The sequence below is a fragment of the Lissotriton helveticus genome, chromosome 4_1 (genome assembly GCF_964261635.1).
Source record: "Lissotriton helveticus chromosome 4_1, aLisHel1.1, whole genome shotgun sequence".
In the NCBI taxonomy this organism is placed as follows: Eukaryota; Metazoa; Chordata; class Amphibia; order Caudata; family Salamandridae; genus Lissotriton; species Lissotriton helveticus.
The window spans coordinates 9,091,246-9,110,795 of NC_136063.1; the positions used below are offsets into that span (position 1 = coordinate 9,091,246).

The window sequence follows — 19,550 nt, forward strand, 5'->3', positions numbered from 1 at the left end:
TACCAGCTGTCACACAGTACCAGCCGTCGGTGCACGCTTCCACCAGGCACACACCACTAGCAGTCAGTGCATGCTTTCACCAGCTACACACACACCACCAGCCGTCGGTGAACGCTTTCACCAGGCACACGCACCACCAGCTATTAGTGCACACTTCCACCAGGCACACACACCCACAGCTGTCAGTGCACGCTTTCACTAGGCACACAAACCACCAGCAGTCAGTGCACAGTTCCACCAGGCACACACACCCCTAGCGGTCAGTGCACGCTTCCACTAGGCACACACACCACCAGCCGTCAGTGCACGCTTTCACCAGGCACACACATCACCAGCCGTCAGTGCACGATTCCACCAGGCACACACACCAACAGCTCTCAGCGCATGCTTCCACCAGGCACACACACCACCAGCCATCAGTGCACGCTTCCACCTGGCAATCACACCACCAGAAGTCAGTGCACGGTTTCACCAGGCACACACACCACCAGCCGTCAGTGCATCAGGCAGGCTCTTCTCGGAGTTTCTTGGTAAATATGTGTTTGATGCCTTGGAGGGAGTGGGTCGAGTTTCCTTAAACCATGCTGAGTTTGCAGGTGCAGTGCATGAACTCCTGCGTGAGTGAGTTGTGCTGCCTGGGGTTCACTCACTCCACACTTGTAAATTGCACCTTGTTAGAAATGGAATCCCCACGTGGCTGAGGGTCGCACCCCAGTCCAGTAGGAACCCCACTCCCACGTAAAAGAAGGGAGGGCCCCTTCCCAAAATGGCGCCTCCTGCCCTTGGTAGGATGGTATCTAGAGCTGGCAGGCTTATTCCCTAGCTAGCGTGCCAAGTATTACGGACTGCCCGTGGTAGTAGAAGAGACCCACTACAAAATAGACATGACACAGAGTTCTAGTAAAAATATAGGCTTCTTTATATAACTTTCTCGTTCAGTGAATAACCATACAATCCGCACAGTACCTCAGATGAGGCCATGGTTCTGGTATCAGAGTTCGTGGCGCACCAACGGTGCGGCCTGGAGTATGCTTCGTACTTGTGGTTCTGTCCTCAAAGTTCGTGGCGCACCAGCAGTGCGGGCAGGACTCAGTACCCGGGGTACTCGGGGTTGAGTTCTCATAGTTCGTGACGGTTGAGTTCTCACAGTTCGTGATGCCCTCAGCAGTGCGGGCAGGAGTGCGGAACGCACCCGACGTTGCTGCTGGTCAGTACAGGTGGAAGACAGGCGGGAGCCGCGACAGCGTCAGCAGGGCTCGTGGTGATGGTGAAAGCTTTGAGCCGTGACAGCGTCAGCAGGGCTCGTGGTGATGGTGAAAGCTTGGAGCCGCGACAGCGTCAGCAGGGCTCAGGTGATGGTGAAAGTTTGGAGCCGCGACAGCGTCAGCAGGGCTCGGGTGATGGTGAAAGCTTGGAGCCGCCACAGCGTCAGCAGGGCTCTTGGTGATGATGAAAGCTTGGAGCCGCGACAGCGTCAGCAGGGCTCGGGTGATGGTGAAAGCTTGGAGCCGCGAGAGTGTCAACAGGGCTCGGGGTGATGGGGAAAGCTTGAAGCCGCGACAGCATCAGCAGGGCTCGGGTGATGGTGACAGCTTGGAGCCGTGACAGCGTCAGCAGGGCTCAGGGTGATGGTGAAGACTTGGAGCCGCGACAACGTCAGCAGGGCTCTTGTAGATAGCGAGGGCTTGGAGCCGCGACAGTGTCAGCAGGGCTCAGGGTGATGGTGAAGACTTGGAGTCGCGACAGCGTCAGCAGGGCTCTTGTTGATAGCGAGGGCTTGGAGCCGCGACAGCGTCAGCAGGGCTCTTGATAATAACGAAGACTTGGAGCCGTGACAGCGTCAGCAGGGCTCAGGTGAAGGCAAAGTGTTGGACAGGCCACGTGTAAGGCTGGCTCCCTCCCCGCACGACCAGGCCCGAGCCCCGCTCCTCAGGTGTTACACGCAACAACAACCCGTTTCCCGCCTCCTATAGGGCCCCTGCCCCTGAACATCTCCACATCGTGGGCCCGATTCCCTACCGGCCCTCTCGCCCGGCCTGGGCGCCATCTTGGACACGGCACCACGAGGCCGCGTGGCCTCCGATCAACCCTAACCCCGGGCCTGGCCAGGCCCCGACATCCCGGCACCACCATCCACCCAGGAGGTGAGCGGACTACTTGGCAGGTCAATGGGAGAAAGAGGTGTCGATGGCTCTCCCCCGCCAGGTGCCGATCGCCCCCAGCTCCCCCAGGCGCTGGCTCCACCCCCCTGCTGGGTGTCTGGACTCCCTCATCCCAGACCTCCCGACCTCCCAATGCGAGGGGTCCGGACATCAAAGGGCGCCAGACCTATAACTGGCGCAGCTCCAGAGCAGGAAGGCAGTTGTATCCTGGAGTCGAGAGACGCAGTGAAGAACTCATCCTTGACGGACTACTGGCGCTGCCGTAGCCCTGCCTTGCGAACTACCGACCTGCCTGCTGGCGCTGCCGCGGCTCTCTGCACCCATCTTCATCGGGACCTGCTGGCTCCGCCGCGGACCGTCGCTACCTTCAACCATCCCGGGACCTGCTGGCTCCGCCGCGGCCCGATCATCTAGAACGCCGAGCTCGAGGATTGTGAGCTAATTCATCTACCACCATATCCCCCAGAGTGGTAACGAGACTGTCCCGCTACCCCCTTACCCAACCAAGAGACTAGAACAGAGGGGACCCCGGAGTCCAGACCTCCTTGTACCACCTCACCGTACTTAAAGAATTGCTTATAAAGTAACGTCGAACCTTATCCTTGTGTGGTGTCGTCAGTGGGGGGGAAGTTATTTGTCTGTACGATAGCTGGAGACGGCTCTCCCCGGAGACCTCTCCCCTGATCCTCGGCCGACCCTCCCGGTCCGTCTAACATTGGTGGCCAGCGACGGGATCCGAATCAACGCATAATCGTACAGAGAGTAGCTCACCCCACGACAAAACCACAATGTCAACCAAAGAAAGCGGATCCACCGAAAAATTCCAGATGGAGAAATTGGAAGAATACAGCCATCGTGAGTTGAAACAATTCTGCATTGAACTAGGTATCGCTACCACCGGTCTGAATACTAAAGACGATTTCAAGCACGCCATTGAGTCATGGGCAGAAACCGGGGCCGTCAGACCCCCGGACCAAAATCTCGCAACAGCAGAGAAAGACACCACGGCTCTCGAGGAGCGAAGAACGGGTCTCTCGCAAGGTGAGATCCAAGAACGAGAAAGAAACCGACTACATGAGCTAGAAATGGCCCGGCTCAAAATGGATGGCGAACTCAAATTAGCCGAACAAAAACTAAATCTGGAACATCTGCGGCTCCGAGAAGAACGGGAAGAGAAACAGAGACAAAGAGAGCTTGAAGAGAAGAGACTGGCGTACGAACACGAACGCAAACTAGCTGAGATAGACTTACGCAAGCAGAACAAAGAATTAGGAGTGCCCGAGCAACCGCGCCCCCCGGGGGTGACAGAAAGGAAGGTACACATCCCCAAGGATGTCGTTCGAGAATATTTCCGAGAGGACGACATACAGCAATGGTTCAAGGCCTACGAGATCGCTATGACCTCCCACCGGATCGATCGAAGCGACTGGGGAGCCGGTCTATGGGGGAGGTTCGTCAATGAGGGCCGCGATGCCCTGCTACAACTCCCAGACCATCTGATGACCTCCTATGACCACATGAAAGCTACCCTCCTCACCCGCTATGGGCTCACACCCGAAATGTACCGCCAGAGGTTCCGAAACTGCACTCGGATCCCGGGCACAACTTGGGTGGAATACGTGAACTATTTCAGCCGGGCCTTCGAGGGGTGGATCAAGGGAAGCAACGTAACGACTTACGAGCAACTCTTCAATCTCATGGTATGGGAGCATCTATCTAACAACTGCTTCGTCGAGCTCAGGCAGCACCTCCTCGACAGTAAATTAACTGATCCACGACAGCTCGCCGCCGAGGCTGACCGGTGGGAAATTACCCGAGTGGGCCGAACTGGGCCCCATGAACAGAACCGGAACAACCCCGGTCAGCACCGTCCCCGAGGAGGAGGAGGGGGCCAGGGACGAGGGAGAGACAACGCCCCGGCCGCTCCCGCTACCAGCACCCCACCCCCGGCCAACCGGGGCAACACCCCGGCGCGGCCGGGATACAGAGCCAATGTCACGTGTCACCGATGCCAGCGAGTCGGTCACTACGCCAACGACCCGAATTGTCCACAGAGCCAGACTCCGAGACCCCGCCAGATGGCTGCCGCCGCCCTGGGGGAAGAACAAATCTCCGAAGAACACGAGGAATGTGAGCAAGAACACCAAGAATGGGAACCAGTCGCCATGGTTCTCGCGTGCCTAGGGGGAAGAGACATGGTCCCGCGGGTCCCCCTACCCGCCAACACCCGGAAGTACAGTCAATGGGTGAACATCAATGGACGCCGGGCCGAAGCCCTACGTGACACTGGGGCCAGTGTAACGGCCGTCCGATGTCACCTGGTGACCCCAGAACAGATTCTGCCGAACGTCCTCTGCCCTGTCCGTTCAGCCGACAATTCGGAGAGTCTATGTCGGATGGCTTGCGTCCCCTTCGAGTGGGGAGGAGTCTCCGGCATGTTGGAAGTGACGGTCCGAGATGATGCCCCCGTAGACTGTCTCCTGGGAAATGATCTTGAGTGTTCCCCGTGGGCCGCCGTAGAGAGGAGAGAGCACCTAGGGATGTTGGGCATCCCGGATTGGGCGTGCGTAATCACCCGGTCCATGGCTGCCCGTGCCATCCCCCGACCCGAAGAACCTGAATGGCCGGCACCTCCTCCCCCGGTCGCTCCAGACACCGACCGTGCCGTCACCCCAGAACAAACTCCCGAGGGGCTCGTTCAGCCTCAGGACCTTCCCGGCCTGGATCAGTGGCGTCAGGAGGGGGGGCCCACCCAAGAACAGTTTCGCCACGAGCTGAAGACCTGTCCCTCCCTCGAGGGACTCCGCCAACAAGCCCTCGCCCAGAGTGCAGGGGATACCTCTGGAACCCATTGGGTCTATTGGGACAATGACCTGTTGTACAGCGAACAGAGAATCGCCGAGTTAGGGGCCAGTCGAGTACTAGTGGTGCCCCTCCGCTTTAGAGACTTCTTGCTAAACCTGGCCCACGATGTCCCCCTGGCTGGCCACCTGGGTCAGGATAAAACCTACAGTCGCCTGGTGACCCACTTTTTCTGGCCCAAGATGAGGAACGACGTACTCCAACACTGCCGATCTTGCCCCACTTGCCAGGCCAGCGGGAAGAGCGGCCGCAAGCTTAAAGCCCCTCTGCAACCGTTTCCAGTGGTCACTACCCCGTTCGAGAGGGTGGGGATAGACATTGTGGGGCCCCTGGACCCCCGTACAGCACAAGGACATCGGTTCATCCTAGTACTGGTGGACCACGCCACCCGCTACCCCGAGGCTGTTCCCCTACGAACTGTGACAGCCCCGGTAGTCGGCCGGGCCTTGATGGGGATCTTCTCCCGGGTGGGCTTCCCCCGAGAAGTCGTCAGCGACCGGGGCACAAACTTTATTTCAAAATACATGAAGTCCCTCTGGCAACAGTGTGGGGTCACCTACCGATTCACGACCCCCTATCACCCTCAAGGAAACGGACTGGTTGAGCGGTTCAACCGCACGCTCAAAGGGATGATTGGGGGGTTGGAAGAGCCCCTCCGTCGCCAGTGGGATGTGCTACTACCGTGCCTTCTCTTTGCCTACCGAGAAGTCCCCCAGAAGTCCCTCGGCTTCAGCCCGTTCGAACTCTTGTATGGGCACCCGGTGCGGGGGCCGCTCAGCCTAGTCAAAGAGGGCTGGGAAATGCCCCCTCTAAAGAACCCTCCAGATGTTTTCAAGTACCTCCTAACCCTCCGCAACCAGACCAGACGGTTCAGAGAGATGGCAAAAGCAAACCTGGAGGCCAGTCAGGAGGACATGAAAAGGTGGTACGATCAAAATGCATCCTCCATCGAATTTGAACCCGGCCAACAAGTGTGGGTAATGTCTCCCACTGAACCATGCGCCCTGCAAGACAAATGGACGGGGCCCTTCAAAGTAATCGAGCGCAAGAGCCCTGTCACCTATCTTATCGATATGGAATCTTCACGAAACCCTCTCCGGGTCCTCCACGCTAATAGACTTAAACCCCACTTTGTACGCTCAGAGCTCAGCCTCTTGATGGCAACCGACAATGGAACCGAGGAGGACTCCGAACCCCTCCCTGACCTCCTACGGTCTCGGGAGAAGGACGGCTCCGTGGACGGGGTCCGACTCTCGGAGGCCCTCACCCTGGAACAGCGCCAAGGCTGCCGAGACCTCCTGCTGCAGTTCGCCACCCTGTTCTCCCTCACCCCAGGGGTCACCCCCTGGTGCTTACACGACGTGGACACTGGGGACAGTCCCCCTGTCCGCCATCGGGCTTACCGCGTACCAGATCGGGTACGGGCCTGCATCCAAGAGGAGGTGGCCAAGATGCTCACGCTCGGGGTCATCGAGCCCTCAGACAGCCCCTGGGCCAGCCCAGTGGTACTGGTCCCCAAAGCGGCCGCCCCCGGCGCCACGCCGGAGCTTCGGTTCTGCGTCGACTACCGGGGCTTGAATGCGGTCACCAGAACAGACGCACACCCCATCCCCCGAGCAGATGAACTAATCGACCGCATGGGAGCTGCCCGCTACCTCAGCATCTTCGACCTGACAGCGGGCTACTGGCAGATCGGTCTCACCCCCCGGGCCCAAGAACGATCTGCATTCTCCACTCCTGATGGCCACTATCACTTCAAGGTCATGCCATTCGGCATGAAGAATGCCCCAGCAACGTTTCAGCGGCTAGTGAACCAGGTCCTGGCAGGACTCGAAGAATTCAGCGCCGCCTACTTGGACGATATCGCTGTGTACAGCCGCCACTGGTCCGACCACCTCCACCACCTCCGAGAGGTGCTACAGGCCCTCCAACGAGCTGGCCTCACGATCAAGGCCAGCAAATGCCAAATTGGCCAGGGGTCCGTGACCTATCTCGGGCACCAGGTGGGAAGCGGTCTGGTGGCCCCCTTGCAACTCAAGATCGCTGCCATCCAGTCGTGGCAGCCCCCCATCACCCAGACCGAGGTCCGCGCCTTCTTGGGACTCACAGGCTACTACCGGCGGTTCGTGAGGGACTATGGCAGCATTGTAGGGCCCCTCACGGAACTCACATCCAAAAACCACCCCAAGAAGGTCAACTGGACCCCAGACTGTCAAGCGGCCTTCGAGAAGCTGAAGGCCGCCATGTGCTCCGCCCCGGTGCTCCAGGCCCCCGACTACAGTCGGGAATTTCTCGTCCAAACAGATGCCTCCGACCATGGCGTTGGGGCAGTCCTTTCCCAGCTGAACCCCGAAGGACTTGACCAGCCAGTGGCTTTCATCAGCAGACGGCTCCTGGCCCGAGAACAACGCTGGAGCACCATCGAGAGGGAGGCCTTCGCCGTGGTGTGGGCCCTCAAAAAGCTCCGGCCTTATCTCTTCGGCACCCACTTCCGGGTCCAGACCGATCATCGACCCCTGCAATGGCTAATGCAGATGCGGGGGGAAAACCCGAAACTATTACGTTGGTCCATCTCCCTGCAGGGGATGGACTTCACTGTGGAACATCGACCCGGGCAAGACCACGCCAACGCGGATGGCCTGTCACGCTTTTTCCGCCTCGACGAGGAGAGTCCCCAAGAGGATGGGTGACTCTCCCCGCCTTCAGCTGGGGGGGACGCATGTTGGACAGGCCACGTGTAAGGCTGGCTCCCTCCCCGCACGACCAGGCCCGAGCCCCGCTCCTCAGGTGTTACACGCAACAACAACCCGTTTCCCGCCTCCTATAGGGCCCCTGCCCCTGAACATCTCCACATCGTGGGCCCGATTCCCTACCGGCCCTCTCGCCCGGCCTGGGCGCCATCTTGGACACGGCACCACGAGGCCGCGTGGCCTCCGATCAACCCTAACCCCGGGCCTGGCCAGGCCCCGACATCCCGGCACCACCATCCACCCAGGAGGTGAGCGGACTACTTGGCAGGTCAATGGGAGAAAGAGGTGTCGATGGCTCTCCCCCGCCAGGTGCCGATCGCCCCCAGCTCCCCCAGGCGCTGGCTCCACCCCCCTGCTGGGTGTCTGGACTCCCTCATCCCGGACCTCCCGACCTCCCAATGCGAGGGGTCCGGACATCAAAGGGCGCCAGACCTATAACTGGCGCAGCTCCAGAGCAGGAAGGCAGTTGTATCCTGGAGTCGAGAGACGCAGTGAAGAACTCATCCTTGACGGACTACTGGCGCTGCCGTAGCCCTGCCTTGCGAACTACCGACCTGCCTGCTGGCGCTGCCGCGGCTCTCTGCACCCATCTTCATCGGGACCTGCTGGCTCCGCCGCGGACCGTCGCTACCTTCAACCATCCCGGGACCTGCTGGCTCTGCCGCGGCCCGATCATCTAGAACGCCGAGCTCGAGGATTGTGAGCTAATTCATCTACCACCATATCCCCCAGAGTGGTAACGAGACTGTCCCGCTACCCCCTTACCCAACCAAGAGACTAGAACAGAGGGGACCCCGGAGTCCAGACCTCCTTGTACCACCTCACCGTACTTAAAGAATTGCTTATAAAGTAACGTCGAACCTTATCCTTGTGTGGTGTCGTCAGTGGGGGGGAAGTTATTTGTCTGTACGATAGCTGGAGACGGCTCTCCCCGGAGACCTCTCCCCTGATCCTCGGCCGACCCTCCCGGTCCGTCTAACACAAAGGCTTGGAGCCGCGACAGCGTCAGCAGGGCTCTTGTAGATAGCCAGAACTTGGATCCGCGACAAGGTCAGCAGGGCTCAGGTGAAGGCGAAGGCTTGAAGCAGCGACAGCGTCAGCAGGGCTCTTGTAGATAGCGAGAACTTGGAGCCGCGACACCGTCAGCAGGGCTCTCGGTGATGGGCACACTTGTCGTGCTTTAGGAGGGCTCCCGGGGGTACCTCTTCGGAGGTTCCCCTGGCAGATCTGATTCTCTAGTTCCAGCGTCCTTCTTTTATCTCTGAAAATGTCTTTGATCGCCTTTCATGTAGGCCGGGGGTTTCCCTCCCCTGGGCCCGGTTGGGGGTGGCTCCCGTCATGGGCCACCTCATCCTTTGAAGCAGGGAGACAGGGTCGTCAGCCGCCCAGCAGGAAGCGGTGTCGGCATTGTGGAGGACAGGACGCAGCCCCGAAACTACTCCTCCCCTCTAATCTAAAAGGCAGACAGCAGATACCAGATGGCGGAGTTTCCCCCGGCCCTGTTACTATCTCTAGATGGGGAATACACATCCTAGCAGTATCGTCCAGCAAGATTGCCTGGAGGAGAGTCCCGGCCCAGAAAGTCCTATTTCTAGACATAGGAGGTGGAGAGCAGTCTTCCTAAAAGAGTTTATCACGTAATTCGGATTTTAGGGATGTCGGTCTCATATTTTTCCCATGTTCCCTGGGTCAAATAAATAATAATGGGGATGGATCGAAAAGCTACTAAAACGAAGATGGCTGCACCCCACTTCGAGGTCATGCCACCCGCACCTGGGCAGGGCCTACCCTCTACTAACAATGCGCTCTGCCCAAGGGTCGACCATAGGGTTGCCGGGCAGGTTGAATAGGGAGCCCAAATGGGCTTGAGAACAGGGTAAAAGTGTTGTGACGTTCAGGAGTTAGCTTCGGGAGCAGGGCCAGGTCCAACACACCTGCACCAGGATTTTCTCATTAGCAAAGTTTGGCGCAAGCGCACAGATAGGCAGCCTCCACACCTCTGAGAATGACTGCTTCCTACAACCAGAATAGAAACAACATTCAGAGCAATGAACACAAGTTCATTTGATGCAAAGAACTGTTAACAAAAACCATGTCCAGCTGTTGTAGATCTGGCAACTTAAACATAACAGCAACAAGAAACAAACAAGCATTGTAGTAGCCAAGAGGTCTTGCTTTTTTAACCCTATAAGTATTTAGTTATGCAGCAGAAAATGCATGGCTAAACACTTATAAGGTCACAAATGCGAGGCCTATTGGCTATGCCAATGCTTGTTCCTTTACTTACCACACCTGGTTGTGATCAAAAGTACTGATGACATACTGCCCAGACTTGATTTCTCAGCTTCTCATCTGCATTCTCTACCTCGCCCTTTCCCAGCTCGTCACAGGGTGGGACACATCCCACTCTGTGCCAAGTTGAGAAAGGGTGGGTGACCATAACCTCCACACCATGATTGACATGAAGACCCTGGCACTGGGGGCTTCACCCTGCAGCGCACAGGGCTTTCTTTACCCCCCTGCCTTCAGGGGGTGGAGTCCGGTCTTCATGGTAATGTTTTTGTCGAGCTGATGACCTCACAGGCCTCAGGCTGTGAGATCGTCAGCATGTCAAATGCTGCTGACTTTGGACGTTGAAGGCAGTGTGTCACTCATGACTCATCAGTGCAAAAAACAAACAAGCACTGGCACCAAACATGAAACGTGTGTCCGTTCTTTTTTATTGTTTTTTAAAGAAGTGGATTTAAACACTTTTCTTTTCTTTTCTTTTGTCAGCTCCCTACCCCTCTCTGCCCTTCTCCACCCCTCCCAATCCCTCTCTGTTCCTCTCTGTCCTTCTTTGCCCCTCCCTACCCCTCTCTGCCCTTCTCTACCCCTCCCTATCCCTCTCTGCTCCTCTCTGTGCTTCTCTGCCCCTCTCTACCCCTTTCTAACACTCCCTTCCCCTCTCTACCCCTCTCTGCTCCTCTCTACCCCGCTGTACTCATACTTCTTCTGTTCTTCAATCCCCCGCTGATCCATTTTCGCATTATTTGGACCCTCACTTTGCAACCAGAAAACAACTCTATGGTGTCCCTTTTTCCCGCTCCTAGTGGAAATATTTCCATTCCTTCACAAATATCAACAACTTTTGTAAGTACGACTGTCGTATGCTGAGAAGTGCCCGGCGTCACGCCTAAACACTAGGTATTCATGCACTGTCTGTATGTGTTGTACCAACTTTCCCTCTTTTGATTTCCAGCACCCTCTTATCTCTCCATTCACCTCTTTCCCTTCCCTATCTATCCCTCTGGCTCCCTCCACCCTTTCTGTGGCAGTGGCTGCATCCAGTATAGGGTCTCGCCTCCCAACCTCTCTGTTGGTATATCTTGGGGCGTGATATAGGGTTTGGCAGTGGGATAGCCACTCACAAACTTGACAGATATCGGTACTGCAGTATTATAAATCGATGATATCCATATGACACATGTGATCATTGGGACGGGGTATCCTTTTCGCTTGTTACAGGGCATCCCATGGCCCAACTAAGGAGCAGGCCCTAAATCATGAATCACATTTACTAATTTAAATCTAATTATTCTAAAACATCTAATAAATCTAATCCTGTTGTCTGTACTGGGTCATTCACCCATAGAGCTAACACTGACACCCCCAGCCCAGGCCATTTCGACCTTGATTTTCTTACCGTGAGCACCAGCTGACCCGAACGCATAACACCAGGTCACACCAACGTACCACTCTTAGAGCTAGATTTCATCAATGTTGGACTTGGGCCTTCTGGCAGGTTCACCCCTGAACTTTTTGCCTTGAATTATAGTAATTCCTGGTCTTTGCGCACTTTAGCACTGTGGCGCAGTGGAAAGTGCGTGCGCACTCTGAGTGCGTGTGTGAGATAGGCCTGCCCTCCCATAGGAATGCATGGGGAATGTATGAGTTCCTGGTAGTTCCTGATGTGTGGGGAGTGCAGGCTCGAGTTTGGTATGTGTGAACTCGTGGGAATGAATGCTGCGCAACGGGATGCCCGGCTTGTATGTGTCTAGTGGGGAAGTGCCACTTCTAGACATGGCTGTGTGTGTGCAGTGAGGGTACTGGAGCGTAATTGGCTGGAGCTGGCTGGCATGCCAGGCTCCAGGAAGTCTGGCTGGGTCTGCCCGGTGGTGAGTGGGAGATTAGCATGAGTAATGTGTGGGAGGAGTGTACCTGTGTCCTGAATGAGGCTGGGTTTTCCCCTGACAATGCTGGCTCCGCCCCCCTGTGGTGTGTCTAATGACCCTAGCCCTGCCAGTGAATAGAATGGGTGGTTGGGCCATCAAGAGTGCTCCAGACCCAGCTGCAACTGGTTCTGCCCCCACCCTGCACCTACAGACAAAGGGTTGCTCTGTATAAAAAGAGGCTGTGACCTCTTGAAAATGTTCTTGTTTGCCAACTTGAAACTACCAGGGGCGTGTTGCTGCTTGGGCCCAGGGGAAGGCTTGCCTCCCTGGGCCCTGCCCAGCCCCTGGATGCCTTCTCCCTCTGGGGTCTTTCTGCCTTGCCTTGATGCCCTGGAGGACTTTGCTCTGCTGTGCTTGTCCCTGGACTTGTGGGGCTTCTTTGCCCTGCCCAGCTCCTGGATGCCAGAGGGACTAATGCCTAGCGCAAGGAGCGCTTTATTTGCCTTATAGCGCATGGGAGCGCTTTTATTCTGCCTCTAGCGCTTGAAAGCGCTGTGTTGTTCCCTAGCGCTCGGAGCGCTTTATTTTTACTTTTGCCGTATTTTCAGCATGGTTTCATCAAAAATGCTGTATTTACTATCTAGGTCGAAAAAGAGTGAAGTGAAAATCTTTACCAATACCAGTAATGGTCAAAGAATACTAACAGCTGCACCCTGGGCGTTTTAAAGAAACCTTCACCCTAATTAGGTATGTATGCCACAGCCCACGTTAGGGCATAACAGCAAGAAACAAAGACACTGGACTTACTAAAACATAAGCCTATGTCATTTGAGCACAGGTGATAATAGACTCTGTGAGGTGGTGTTGAGCAAGAAAAGCCTGGGTGTCGGCTATATGAACAAAAGCTACGGGTATGTATAGGTGTCATTAACCCTATGTAGTACGAATCACTGTAAATGAAGTTTAAATAAAACCCCAAAAAGTAACTGTGCACTGTTTATAGGCGCGGCAAATTGCAGAATAGAAACGGACCTTACTTTGAAAAAGGCTTCTGCGTTATTAAGACGTTCTTTCTAAGGGGTCATTCAAAAACCCTATGAGTAAGTAGCGTATGAGATTGGAACGATTCAGCCAAATACTCAGCTTTAGTATGGTGTATAATTCCAGGCTTTCCCTTCATAGAAAGGCTATTGAAAGACAATCTATATGGTGAGAGCGAACTTATGCGAACGCCAAATGAAAAGCGAAAGAAGTCCTGAAAGATTAACACAAGGACCATAAACCCGAAATTTCAAGTAAGGGCATTGAATATACCAATAGTGAATTTTACTAAAAATAGCCCACATTTAGTCTAAAAAACTCTCTATAGGTACAAAATATTGATTATATTTATTTGTGTTTTTTTGTAGAAAGAAGTTGAAATTATTGCTTTTAATATCACGTCTGTCCTGAGGAAGGTGCCACAAATGTATTTCTACGCACCGAAACGCGTCGACAATGGGACTTTTTACTGTGTATAACTTGTTTGTATAATGTATTTAATTTGATTACACCAGGATTCTTATCTGTGGTGTGACTCTGCACTAGATACCGTAATTTGGATTTGTTAGAAAGTGGTTAAAATTGTAACAGAGCACACTTTTTATAAATATAGGTGTATCCATAAGGTGTACCAATGCAATATGTTTTTCTTTTATGAAAACCTTTTATAAAAAATATAAAAAATAAAACTTTGAGAGTTACAAAGAATGACATTCATGTGTGGCGTACTATTGGTAATCACAAAATGGTAATTATAACGTGACTATAATTGAAGTGTGTAGGCCGTATGGTCACCAGCTGAAAGATTAATACACAGAAAGGAATTTTTTTTTGCTATAGTTCATTTAGGGGTGCCACCCCGTTTGTCTGCCCCATCGGCGAGTGCCTACCTCACTGTGACGTTGGTTCTGCCTACGGAGGGTGCCACCCCTCATTTGCCGACCTGGAAATCACCGCCGCGGCCCGAGCGCCGCAAAACAGGAAGTCAGGCACTACAGTGCCTGACGCGGGGCGGGACTTCCGGTTTGCAGGAGTAAGTCCCGCCAGCTGCCGCGCTGGGATTGGCCAGCGCCGTCAGGAGACTGAGCCTGGAGCTGAGTCCCGGTCCCGAGATGGGGGACCGGGTGAAGACCCTTGTATCGAGAAAGCGGGGCTCTCATGAGGTGAGAGAGCCCCGCCCGCTGCCCTGCTGACACCCGCCGAGGCCCCCTGAGCGAGGGAGAGCCCCGGCAGACTGCTGAAAGAAGATGGTGTCCCCCGCCGCCTCCGGAGAGCAGCCGGTGAGTAGAGCTGCCCGGGGGGGCGGGGGGAGCGGGAGACCTGGTCGGTGCTTCCTTTCCAGGGCAGCCCCGCTCGACAGAGGGCTGCCCCAACGGTGGTCCACTGCAGAGCCCCGGTGAAGGGGGCCCTATGTTGTTGGTGCCTTCAAGGCACAGTCCTAATGCACTGAGCGGCCCCCGATGGCAGCGGGCCGCTCCCACGATGTGGCCATATCTGTCGCCAGGGGCAGAGTGATGCCTAGAGCCCGAGTGGCCCCCACCTGTTTTGGCCCCATTCGAGTCTTCAGAGCCCCGTGGCTCCAACGAAGCCCCCATTAGTTTCAGAGCCTAGATTGCTCCGGGGGCACAGCTGATCTCCAGGCCTAGGGGGCTCCAAACTGCACCTATGTTTCCTCCAGAGCCTAGAGGGCTCCCAGTTTGTGCAGTTTTGGTTCCAGAGGGCTAGTAAGAGCCCTGTCGCAATTCTGTTTTCAGCTGCCCAGCAATTAGTGGGCAGCTGCACCATTTTAGGTTTTGCTTTTCTAGGGACATGTACTGTGAACTGAGGAGTGAGGCGCACTCCTTCATCCCTGGCCTTTCCCCAGCTGCGCAGCATTTAGTGCCAGCTGCAGCGTTTAGGCCCCCTGTTCTGTCCCTCAGCTGCCAAGCACTTTGTGGGCAGCTGCTACGTTTAGGTCTTGGCGCAGTGGCGCAACCTGGACCCTGGACTTTGATGTAAGTTCATGTTACTGTGATTTCTCAAAGTGCTCTTTGCTGCACCGCTGAATGTGTTGTTGATACATCATGTGCCTTGTTTCTCTTACACCTCTGAATGAATGTTAAGCATTGCATCATGTGTTTTGTCCCCAGGTCTATGCCCCTACTTGTATTGTGATACTGAGGTGGTTGTTCTTGCTAGTGCAGGTGGTGCTAGTAAGGTCCTGGTTCCCTGCGTGACCTGTTCCTAGGGTGGTTAGGATTGCGTAGGGGGGGACTTACCCGTTACCAGTGGGTACTGGTTGTGTGCTTTATGTTATAATTTTGTGTTACAGTGATGTTCTGTCATGTACTAAGTGATATTCCAAGGGCTTGATACTAAGCTTGCCCCCTGACCAGAGTCCCAGGACCAGTGGACTCTATGGTGCCTTCCCTGCCAAATTGATGGGACTTGTCTGATCTCCCTGGGCCCCTGGGGCCTCGCTGAAGTGTGCCTCGCTCGTTCCCCTCGGCAGCTCGTGCCGGCCGCCCGTCCAAGCCTCGAGCCGTGCCGCTCTCCCCTGAGCCGCGCCGCTTCGCTGGGCCGCCCGCATCCTGCCTCCCCCTCCTCTTCTGAGCCGCACACATTGGTCGCCCCAGAGAAACGCTTGTACCGTGCCGGCCGCCCGTCCAAGCCTCGAGCCGCGCCGCTCTCCCCTGAGTCGCGCTGCTTCGCTGGGCCGCCCGCTCAAGCTTACTAAGGAGGTCACTCGCATTATCCCGTGCAACCAGGACGGAAGGTACTGTCTGATAGGCTATGTTCTAAGTTCTAGGCCTACAAGTATTGTATAGTTACTTCTAAAAGTGCTGATTCCTGACAGTGGTCCAGGTGGCCCTGTCTTGTAAATATCCCCTGTAAATTCTGCCCGTGCCTCTGGCACATTGTAAAGTGTGTGTTTTATCTAAATGTGTTTTGGTGTAATACAAAGGCTATTTTTTATATAACCTTGTGTGGAGTTTCCTTTGTGGTGGGTCCTGGGTGTTGTTGCTGGGGTGCGTGCGCAAATACTTAACTTACATCGCCTCCAAGTTCAGCCTTGCTGCTCGCGCCACGTTACCTAGAGGGTGAGCAGGGGTTATCTTGGCGTGTAACTCCCTTGCCCTGACTTGGGAGTGGTGGTCTCTGACTGACTTTGGCGAAAGCCCTGGCCAGCCAGGGATCCCATTTCCAACAATCAAGATTAAGCGTTGCTCTGTTTTATGTTTCAGACAGAATGAATTTAAATTGGCATGCAGATTTTGGGGCACGTGAAACACATGGTACATGAAGCATGAAATGAGGTCCAGTCAAATGTTTTTAAAAGTAGCCAAGTGAAAGACATGAAATGAGGCCTGGTCAAAAGGCTTTTAGTCTGAAATGCTTTCGTTTAAAACCATGCTTAATTAATTAATCATGGATGTTATTGTGTTGAGTTTAGATTTAACCTCACTATAGAATGTACATTTAATTTAGAGAATGTTTTTTGGAACTTTTAAAGTAGCACATAATTGTGCTGAATAAACATGTGTTGTTGCAGTGTAGAACACTCGTGATTTCAGTTTCCTCTTCAGCTTTGAAGATAAGCATGGAATGTGTTCTCTGCTCCAGGCTCCTTTTCCTTGTAATCTACACTCCCTGTTCTTGTCTCAAGAGACTTTGACTTTGATGCATATTTAGACAATGCATATTCAGTTCATAACACATCTTTTTATAATATGTAGTAACTATTCAACCATGCACCAACACTACACGTGGGGCAAGTGCATTTTGCATGAAACGCCATTTAAAACATTAGAGCATGTTGCTATGAGTATGTATTAACTGTTTGAGCTTTGAAAATTTGCAAAGGTGCATGTTTAAGCTATGTTGTACATTGCACATTTTTGCATGTTGTGCACAAATGCTAGAAAAGCTGCTTTAAACTAATAGCTTTAGCTAGGTAATAACGAATACAGGATACTAGTATGGGGGAGGTAAACATAATGTGTTTCATTTCACAAATTAATATTCTTTTGTGATTGTTTTGTTTTTGGGCCCACAATAAAAATGGCTGCCTAGGAATCCAGCATGACTGAGAATCGTTAGTAGTGTACTGAATGAGAGACGCATGCGCAGAAGATTGTGCCAGCCGCATGAACTCAAGTGAAGACACATGGGTCAAGGTCACTGATGTCACTCAACAGTGAAGGTACGCTGCTCTATTCCAAGAAGCGTCTATTCCTCTCTCAGATCCTTCTTGAGCAGAAGTAGAAACAGCTGTAACATGTGGGACAATCAGAGGGCTGTGAGGAGTGCTGTGGAGGGCACTGATGTCACTCTACAGTGAAGGGACCCTCAACTTCTCCAGACAGTTGATGCACTGCAATGATCAGGCTATTTCCTTACAAACAAAGTCAATGGTTCCCTCAAAAACTCTTCATATCCCACATCTCACCCAGAGCAGCTGGAATTTTTTGACAACTGAGAAACAAATTCTCTGGTACGGTTGACTAGATTGCGTGGCAAAAACAACACATTGAGTAATGCAGCAAACTTGGTCAATAAATGTATTTATTTTAGTTGCTTCACACATAATAATGCAGTTTGGATAAAACATCACCTCATTATTATCAACTTAAACACACAAAAACAGCAACAACTACCTAAAAGGAGAAAATGTACTCTTTATATAGGGGTTGACCCTGTGCCAACTTTCTTTTAGGAACGTTTGATCATTTTAAACTAGAAATAGCCTTTTGGTTGAAATCAAATGAGTGCAGTAATGCTGTCATTAATAAAAATACATTACAGAATCGAATAATCCAATTACCCCTGGCTTTTCAACTATGTAAAGATGGGGTCGTGGAGAGGATTTGGTCTTCCAGTGCAGTGTGTACCTCTGTAGTTGATGCACGCTCAATCCCAGGAGCAAACACAATACATCCAATCCAAACGAGAGACTGGACAGTGCATCTTAAAGGTCAGTACCAACACTGGCGGCGAGGGCTGGTGAATATGTTACTATGCCCTCATTTTTATCTGCATGACGGCAACTGCAATAACTCTTGAGGGACTTGACCAGAGTCTCTGTAACAATTTCACATCAGTTCTGGGCGGTAACCGACAACATCTGAGAAGTTCTGAGACTGACCCACCATGTAAAGGACTGACCTAAGGAAAGATTTCATAGAGACTCAGGAAATCAGTAACATTGGTATTGTTGTGGTTCCACAAGGTTAAGTGCTTTTCCTTTTCACACTAAACATGCCCCCCGCAGTCCTTTCGACTGACCGTCACCCAGATGGTGGCATCCCGCACCAGACTCTCTTTGAATGCTTTGCGGACATATGTGTCCGGCACATACTCATCCACAGGAAATAACACGTGTGCAATGGTGAAACTATTTCCCTCAAGGTGATCCCACTTGACCTGCATTGTGTAGTTGTAGTAGGGCACGCCTGCATGTTTCACAATCCCATGCATGTCAACTTTCAGGAAGGTGTAATAAATTCCTCTGAAATTGAAGTAGGGTAGTGTTCCTAGACGGAAGGCGTCCCAGTGTTGTATATTGGAAAAAGCTTCGAAGTCATAGTCAATTCTCTCAAAGAAGTTAGTGGCGGGTTCTGCAATAAATTGGAACACAATGATGTTGCCTTGCTTGAGCCTCTCACAGTAATATATGCTACTTGGATCAGGCGTGGGCGGCGATTGTTCTATTCCTTCAGGTTGTATGTGACATTCATTGTCCCTCACTGGACCACAGTAGTCCCAGGAGTCCTCAGTGTAGCACCAGTAATAGTGTTTTCCATGCGTGCTGCAGGAGTGAGACCTTCTGCACTGTGCATTCCTCATGGTGAAGTCTGACCTGGGTGAGCAGTAATCCCAGCCGGATAATGTGTTGCACCAAAAATTCCCTGAAGTAGACTTTCTGCAGTCATCCTGGCACATCATGTGATAGAAAGAGGAGACATGGGACACAACCTTTGCCTCAACTCTCCCACAGTAGCCCCAACTTCCACCTTCTGTGTAACACCATGAGTAGGCGAGTCCATGCCGTCCACAGGGGTGGTCTGCTTTGCACTGCCGGCCATAATAGTCCTTGTTCTTTGCAGGAGAGCAGTAATCCCACCCTTCGTCAGAATTGCACCAGTAGTACCTAAATCCCAGACCACAATCCCGGCACTGTGCGTCAGCGCCAGAAGTGAAATGGTCAAAGTCCAGTCCTTCCACTCTGGCTTCATGCAGCATAAGGCAGATCACTGCGGGCAACAACAAGCAGGTCATCACACTGAGCTGACGCCCCATCCTGGAGAGTCTAAAACAGAGAAGAGAAGCAATCCTTGTTACGAGAGGTGAAGAGAGAGAAATAAGGAAAAATGCACAGAACACCTTAGCTGTCTATCTGTTGCAAAGTTATTCTGTGCTCTGGGCTTCCCTATTTTTTGCTGACTGATACTGGTGGCATCTGACCTTGACTGACCCAGGGCCAGTCCTATGCTGAAAACATAATGATAACACAGTGAACACACGGAACACACTAGCACACGTTAGGGTACACTATAGTTTGGGGAACCCCTATGATTGGCAATACCATCCTACAAGTCCCT

General features: G+C 53.2%; 1 protein-coding gene across 1 annotated transcript; it reads right to left on the minus strand.

Moving 5' to 3' along the window:
• Nucleotides 1-17,625: 17,625 nt before the first annotated feature.
• Nucleotides 17,626-19,254, minus strand: LOC144826896 (uncharacterized). The gene has a single exon (XM_078685357.1). It carries the CDS (start codon nucleotides 19,246-19,248, stop codon nucleotides 18,202-18,204), a length of 1,047 nt encoding a protein of 348 aa, XP_078541483.1. The 5' UTR covers nucleotides 19,249-19,254; the 3' UTR covers nucleotides 17,626-18,201.
• Between the last annotated feature and the right edge of the window lie 296 nt (nucleotides 19,255-19,550).